The sequence below is a fragment of the Musca domestica genome, unplaced genomic scaffold, assembly GCF_030504385.1.
Source record: "Musca domestica strain aabys unplaced genomic scaffold, Musca_domestica.polishedcontigs.V.1.1 227, whole genome shotgun sequence".
Classification (NCBI taxonomy): Eukaryota; Metazoa; Arthropoda; class Insecta; order Diptera; family Muscidae; genus Musca; species Musca domestica.
Genome location: NW_026712267.1, coordinates 76,330 through 83,574, shown reverse-complemented (window position 1 = coordinate 83,574; position 7,245 = coordinate 76,330). Strand labels below are relative to the sequence as shown.

Here is a 7,245-nt window from a genome sequence, read left to right as displayed (position 1 = left end):
GTGAAGGTCTTCTCTTAGAAGACGCGAAGGTCTTCTCTTAGAAGACGCGAAGGTCTTCTCATAGAAGACGTGAAGGTCTTCTCATAGAAGACGTGAAGGTCTTCTCATAGAAGACGTGAAGGTCTTCTCATAGAAGACGTGAAGGTCTTTTCACAGAAGACGTGAAGGTGTTCTCACAATAGTTTTGCTATGGTTAACATTTTTAAGAATATTTTCTGAAGAATATTTTCTGAAGTGCCACTACCGATTTTTTCAGAATCGTTAATATTTCTTATATTTTTTAAGGGCAAACACAGGACATTATCTATAACTGTTTAGTTTTTCAGAATGTCTTCGAGAAGACCAACAATATTTTGTAAAATAATATCGTGGAGAGCCAGGGGAGTTTTAATCGTGAAGGACCCATGAAGGTATAAAAGTTAATTCACTATGAATATTTTCTGAAGTATCGGCCTGCATTTTACTCACAAAAATACATGGACAGACGGTCTGGCGTGCATAAATCGACTCAGAAAGTGATTCTTTGAAGATTCTCAAAAGTAATTATGGGTCTATCTCGCTTCCTTCTTCATGTTACAAACAAATGCACAAAGACATAATACCCTTACCACTATGCCGTGTAGTGTATAAAAAAAAGACACGGGTATGGGCGTTTTGAAAGTTTGCATCGAAAATAAACCACACTTTTGGAAATTTTCATATTAAGATTCCTCAGAATCCGTGCATTTGAAGTATATAGTACATTTAAGTATAACGGCCACGATTATTTGTCTGTTGGTCCTTAAAATGTACACTTTACAAATCCACGATTATCAGTCTGTTGATTCTTGAAAAATATTCTTTAAAAAGTTTACAATTATTGTTCCGTCGGACTTTGAGAAAATATTTTTTAAAAAATCCACGATAACATATCTCTTGGTCCTTCGTTAAAAATCAACGATTTTTTGCTCTGTTGATCCTTCAAAAATATTCTTAAAAATTCCCGATTGAAATCATGTTAGTCCTTCAGAATATATTTTTAAAAAATTCAGGAATTTTTGTCCGTTGGTCCTTAAAAAAATATTCTTTAAAAAATCCCCGATCATGGGTCTATTGATCTTTCAGAAAATATTCTTTAAATATCCACGATTATCAATGCATTGGTCCTTTACAAAATATTCTTTAAAAATCCAGGATTATTGGTCCGCTAACACTTAAAAGTATTCTTTAAAAATCCATGATTATTAGCCTGTTGGTTCTAGAAAAAATACTCTTTAAAAATCCACGGTTATTCGTCTGTCGTGCCTTCAGAAAATATTCCTTAAAAATCAACGATTATGGATATCTGGGTCCTTCTGAAAATATTCTTTAAATATCCTTTATTATCGGTCCATTGGTCCTTGAAAAAATATTTTTTAAAAATTCACAGTTATTCGTCTGTCGTGCCTTCAGAAAATATTCTTTAGAAATCCTGATAATATTCTTTAAATATCCTCGATTATCCATTGGTCCTTGAAAAAATATTCTAAGAAAACCACGATTTCAGTAATGCTTGTCCTTCAGAAAATATTCTGAAAACACCATTAATATTATTTTCCTGATCGTCCTTCAGAAAATATTCTTTAAAAATTTCTGATTATAGTCCTGTTATGCATTTATCTGTTTATTGGTTCTTCGAATGGTCCTTCGAATTATTGGTATGTTGATCCTTAAAAAATATATTTTTTTAAAAACCCTTGATTATTTGTTTATTGTTCCTTAAAATCCTCTTAACAAACCCTTAGTCTGCTGATCGTTAAAATAATATTATTTAAAATAAAATATCACTACTATAATCCGGTTGATCCTTGATTACAGGTCTGTTATCCTTTGAAAAATATTTTTTAAACTTGGGTTCTCATAGTTAAAAAATTGGCTTATTAACCTTTGTTATATCGTTTCTCATTTTGGAGTAAGCCTCATATAGCGATATTCAATTTTTTTGCTATTGACAACATTTTTAAGAATATTTTCTGAAGTGTTAGTCTTTTTCAGAATCGTTGAATTTTTTTTAAAAATCTTGTGGAGGCAACACATGAAGTTATCTATATCCTGTTGAGTTTTTCAGATTCTCTTCTTGAAAACCCACAATGTTGTGTAAAAGACTGTCGTGGAGAGCCAGCTTTATATATATATAAAAAAATAAATAAATATAAAATATAAATTAAGAATATTTTTTCAAGTGTCGAAAACAATATAAAAGTGTATTCTTATGAATAATTCTGAAAGCCTAACCGGGCTAATATGGTGGATTGAAAATCATAAGTGAAGAGTTTATAGAAAAAGCAAACTTAGTATTTTTTTCAAAAAACAGATACAGCAACCATACCAAGAAAAGGAATCTTAATACGAAATTTTCCAGAAGTGTGAAGGAGGAAACTTGCTCCGCTTTTTAGATTACTTTGCGATGTATAGTTTCAAAAACGCCAATACAAGTGTCTTCTATTTTTAGCTATGAAAGTCATAATCTGCCTAAACATTATCAAAAACAACGCTCCAATTACGACACCTTATCAAGGCTTTAAGCGATCTGGGGCTTTACATTTGGTTTCATCCAACCCACGTTTAAATAATTTACAACAATATTATTTATGAAAAATCGAAAACAATGTCGCTACTTGAAAACATTTCCGTTTGTTGTTAGAATGCAATCAGATAAGCTGAACAGCTTTCTAACAACCTCATCTAAACTATAAAAACGCTATTGAATTCAATTTCTCTCGTTACTCGTTGGTAGTAAGCCTTTGTTTGACATAAAATGGTATCCAAATTTCATCTTTTCTTGGGTATCTGGTTACTGCAGGTCTTTGTGGCACCGATACAGGCCGATGGTGAGAAAAAGAAATTGAAAATAGTTTTGGATAAATTGGAAAAGGAAATCGATGCTGAGCATTTGGTAAAAACCGAGTTGAAATTTGAAAAGGCCGAGGGAGATGATGAGGTGAAAATTAATGGTGTTGTTGACCAGCTGGTGGATTTCGATGATAATTATAAGGTGAGTGGAATGGGCAAGGCAATAGATAAATATCTACAGAGTCCGAACGAGACACAGCAATGGAAAAATCCATATAATTTTTTCGAAAATATTAAACTCCTTACTAAGAAGCAATATGAGGAGAAAAAAGTGAATCCGTAAAAAAAAATGTCATTCCAAATTAATGGAATGGTGGGTTGCTTTCGTATTCACTTCCAGAACACGAAAGATCCTTGAGTCCACAGTACTATCTCAATAAACGACATATTTTATTGCCACTCCATTTTTAGATAACCTTTGATATCTCCCATTCAGACGAACAGGATGGTGAATACAAGACAGTGTTGAGCACCCCACAAAAGGGTATATGCGAAGTAATGCAAACACATTATAAGAAATTCTTTTACGAAAGTCTCAAGGAACATTGTAATGCTCCCGATCCGGATGTATGCCCCGTGACCAAGGAGAAATACGAAGTCAAAGATTATCCATTGGATTCATCGAAATTTCAAAATTATTTACGTCCTGGTTTCTATCGTGTCGTTGCTACGGTACTGCACAACGAAGAGGAAGTACTGAAGTATCGTGTCGAATCCCACACGGAGGAGGAGGCGTGAATGAAATGAAATAATTTCAAATTTTGTTTCTTTTTTATTTTCAAAATAAAAATCTAAAGGGGAGCCACACCAGAAAAATATATATTTTTTTTGAATACTTTTTTCAAGGACTGACAGGACTATAATCGTTGATTTTGTAGGAATCTGTTCTGAAAGACTAAGTTTTTTATATTTTCTGAAGGACTAACAGGACTACAATTGTGGGTTTTTGTAATAATATTTTCTAAAAGACTAAGGGGACCATAATCGAAGATTTTTGAGGCAATGCCGATGGACTCACTGTGGCCTTTTCAGTAACATTTTATGAAGGACTAACAAGGCTATAATCGTGGACTTTTAAAAATATTTTTCAAAGGACTAACAGGACTATAATTCGCAATTTTTTTCTAAAGAACATTCAAATCTGTAATTCTGGATTTTTAAAGACTATATTCTGAAGGACCTTCAAAGCTATAATCGTGAATTTTAAAATAATATCTTCTGAAGGACCAAATGACTAAAATCGTAGGTATAATCATGAACTTTAAAGAATATTTTCTGAAGGATCAACAGACATATATTCATGGAATTTTTAAGGACTATCTTTTTATGAAACGGCAGACCAAACATCGTGGAATTTTAAAAAATATTCCTCAAGGGCCAAACAGGCCAAAGGATCAACAGGACTAAAATTGTGGACTTTTTTAAGAATATTTTCTAAACGACAAACTTTTTTAAGACGATGACGATTGCAAACAGTGTATTTTTAAATAATATTTTAGAAAGGTCTGACAAGTCTAAAATCGTGGATTTTTAAAAATATTTTCTAAAGGACTAACAGGACTATAATCGGGAAGTTTTTTCTGATGTACATTCAGATCTGTAATTGTGGATTTTTAAAGAAAGTATTTTGAAGGATCAGCAGAGCTATAATCGTGGATTTTTAAATAATATATTCTGAAGGACCTTCAAAGCTATAATCGTGAAATTTTAAAGAATCTCTTCTGGACCAAATAGATTAAAATCGTAGGTATAATCATGGACTTTAAAGAATATTTTCTGAAGGATCAACAGACCTATATTCATGGACCTTCGTGGATTTTTAAAAAATATTCTTCAAGGGACAAACAGGCCAAAGGATTAGCAGAACTATAATTGTGGACCTTTTTAGGAATATTTTCTAAAGGGCTAATTTTTTAAAGACGATGACGATGGTGGGCGATGTATTTGTAAATAATATTTTATGAAGAACTATAATCGTGGATTTTTAAAAACATTTTTTAAAGTACTAACAGGACTATAATCGGGAAAGTTTTTCTGAAGGACCATCAGGACAGTAGTTGTCGATCATTAAAGAATATCTTTTGAAGAATCAGCAGAGCTTTGATCGTGGTTTTTTAAAGAATATTTTCTGAAGGACCACAAGACTAAAATCATGGATATAATCATGAATTTTAACGATCGACAGACCAAACATCGTGGATTTTAAAGGATATTTTTTAAGGAACAATCGTGAATTTTTCAAAAATATATTTTCGAGGTCATTTAAAAAAATAAGGACCAACAGAAAAGTAATCATTGATTTTTTAAGATTTTTTTTCAAGGACAACCAGACCAATAGCCGTTAATTGTTTAAAAATGTTCCTTCAAGGACTAACACACCAATAATCATGATTTTTTTAAAGAATATTTTTGAAGGAACAAGAGACCAAAAATTGCGCTCCTTTTTAATTATTTTTTTTTATTTGAAGGGCCAATAGATTTTTTAAGATTTTTTTTTTCAAGGACAAACAAAAAAAACTTCGTGATTTTATTATTTTTTTTTATTTTGAGAACCAACAATTTTTCAAGGTCAATAATAGTGGATTTTTAAAGAATGTTTTTCAAGGATTAACAGATCTATAATCGTGTAATGTTCATAGAATATTTTAAAGGACCAACAGACCAAAATCGTTTCAAGATTCTCAATAATCGTGGAGAGAGTCATCAGAGCTCCAATTGCGGATTTTAAGAAATATTTTTTAAAGAGCCATCAGATTCGATTTTTAAGGACCTCAATCGTGGATTTAAAAAAATCAAGACCCCCAATCGTAGATTTTTAAAAAATATTTTTTGCAAGACTCGTTGATGCGAAATCATAAATGCTGGTTTGGTTGAGAGAAATATTTAGAAATAGCAAGTTTTGAGGAATCGCTAACTTGTTTCGTAAGATATGACCTCAAAAAAATATTGAAAATTGTGACCCTTTGTGTGTGAGGTACCTGAAGGGGTTGGAAGATATCAATCATCTCCACAACAGATTTTGCGTTAGCAAAAATATTTGGATGTTTGAAATTTGAAGAGAGTTGGATGCTTATTTCGAGTTTCATGAGCGTTTTGTTTTTTTTAATCTTGGACCCTAAGCGGGGGAGGTACCAGAAGAAATGGCCCGATCTGTACCATCTTTATAACAGATATTGTGTCAATGGAAATATTGAGATGTACCAAGTTTGAATGGAATCGGATGTTACTTTAGTGTTTTATGAGCCTAATGAATATTCTAAACTTTGACACTTTGTGGGAGAGTTACCAGAAGAAGTGGACCGATATATTCCATCTTCACACTAGACCTTGGGTTAATAAAATTATTGGGATGTGTGAAATTTGAAGACATCTGAATATTTCTATCAACACAGGATCTGTTATAAAAGCGGAAGAGATCGGAAGATTCCTTCTGGTACCTCCCCCACAAAGGGTCAAAGTTTTGAATAACCAAAACGTTTATAAAATCCGAAATAAGCGTCAAGTTCTCGTTATATTTCACACATTCCATTATTTCTACTAACACAAGATCTGTTGTGAAGATGGGATATATCGGTCTTCTCCTTCTGGTACCTCCCCCACAAAGGGTCAAAATTTTGAATATCCATGGAGCTCATAAAACGCGAAATTAACATCCGATTCCATTCAGACTTGGCACATCTCAATATTTCCATCAACACAAGGTCTCTTATAAAGATTGTAGAAATCAGACCATTTCTTCTGGTACCTAACAAAAATTAAAAAAAAAAAATAAATTCCCCGGTTATTCAGTAATCCACGATTGTGTACAGACATCCAGGTCCTTCTGAAAGTATGAAAACAATTATAAATATTGATATGTATTTACTAAAAATCTAAGATTATTACCTATTAGTCCTTCAGAAGATATGCTTAAAAAAATGCCTATTGTGGCTCTATGTGTTCTTTAGAAATTACAAGATTGTAGTTTCGACGATCCTTCCGAAAATGTTCTGCCAACATGCTATACCATTAACGGAATAAGTTTTTATAATATATATTTTTTATTTTACGTTTTATTATTTTTTATTATATTTTACGTTAATTATTTATTTCTATTTAATTGCAATCAAGGTATTTTTTGTAAGGCCAGGCAATTATTATGATAAATTTGAGCTTAATTTGTTTATATAAAGCTAAACAACAAAGATAATAACATAACGAAGGAACAAAAGATTTTGTAAGAGAAATAAGAAAAGCAAACTTTACAAGTTCGCACAGTTGTTACTTATATAAGGTGTAAATTCGTGTGACCAATTCTCTTCCCACAAAGCTTAAAATTGGTGAACCAAATAAAAAAGGCACATTTCTTCGTAGATCAATTTTAAAATCAAAGAA

The 7,245-nt window shown here is 31.9% G+C and overlaps 1 protein-coding gene across 1 annotated transcript; it reads left to right on the top strand.

Moving 5' to 3' along the window:
* Positions 1-2,671: 2,671 nt before the first annotated feature.
* LOC131802711 (uncharacterized) lies at positions 2,672-3,636 on the top strand. Its single transcript, XM_059123132.1, has 2 exons — positions 2,672-3,013; positions 3,283-3,636. The coding sequence occupies exons 1-2, from the start codon at positions 2,777-2,779 to the stop codon at positions 3,607-3,609; spliced, it is 564 nt and encodes a 187-aa protein (XP_058979115.1). The 5' UTR covers positions 2,672-2,776; the 3' UTR covers positions 3,610-3,636.
* The last annotated feature ends 3,609 nt before the right edge of the window (positions 3,637-7,245 follow it).

What these genes read in the sequence shown, in the direction of transcription:
- LOC131802711 (XM_059123132.1), top strand. Translation starts at nt 2,777, where the DNA reads ATGGTATCCAAATTTCATCTTTTCTTGGGTATCTGGTTACTGCAGGTC. An exon ending in ATTTCGATGATAATTATAAG is followed by an intron (nt 3,014 to 3,282) that starts GTGAGTGGAATG and finishes CTCCATTTTTAG; the next exon opens with ATAACCTTTGATATCTCCCA.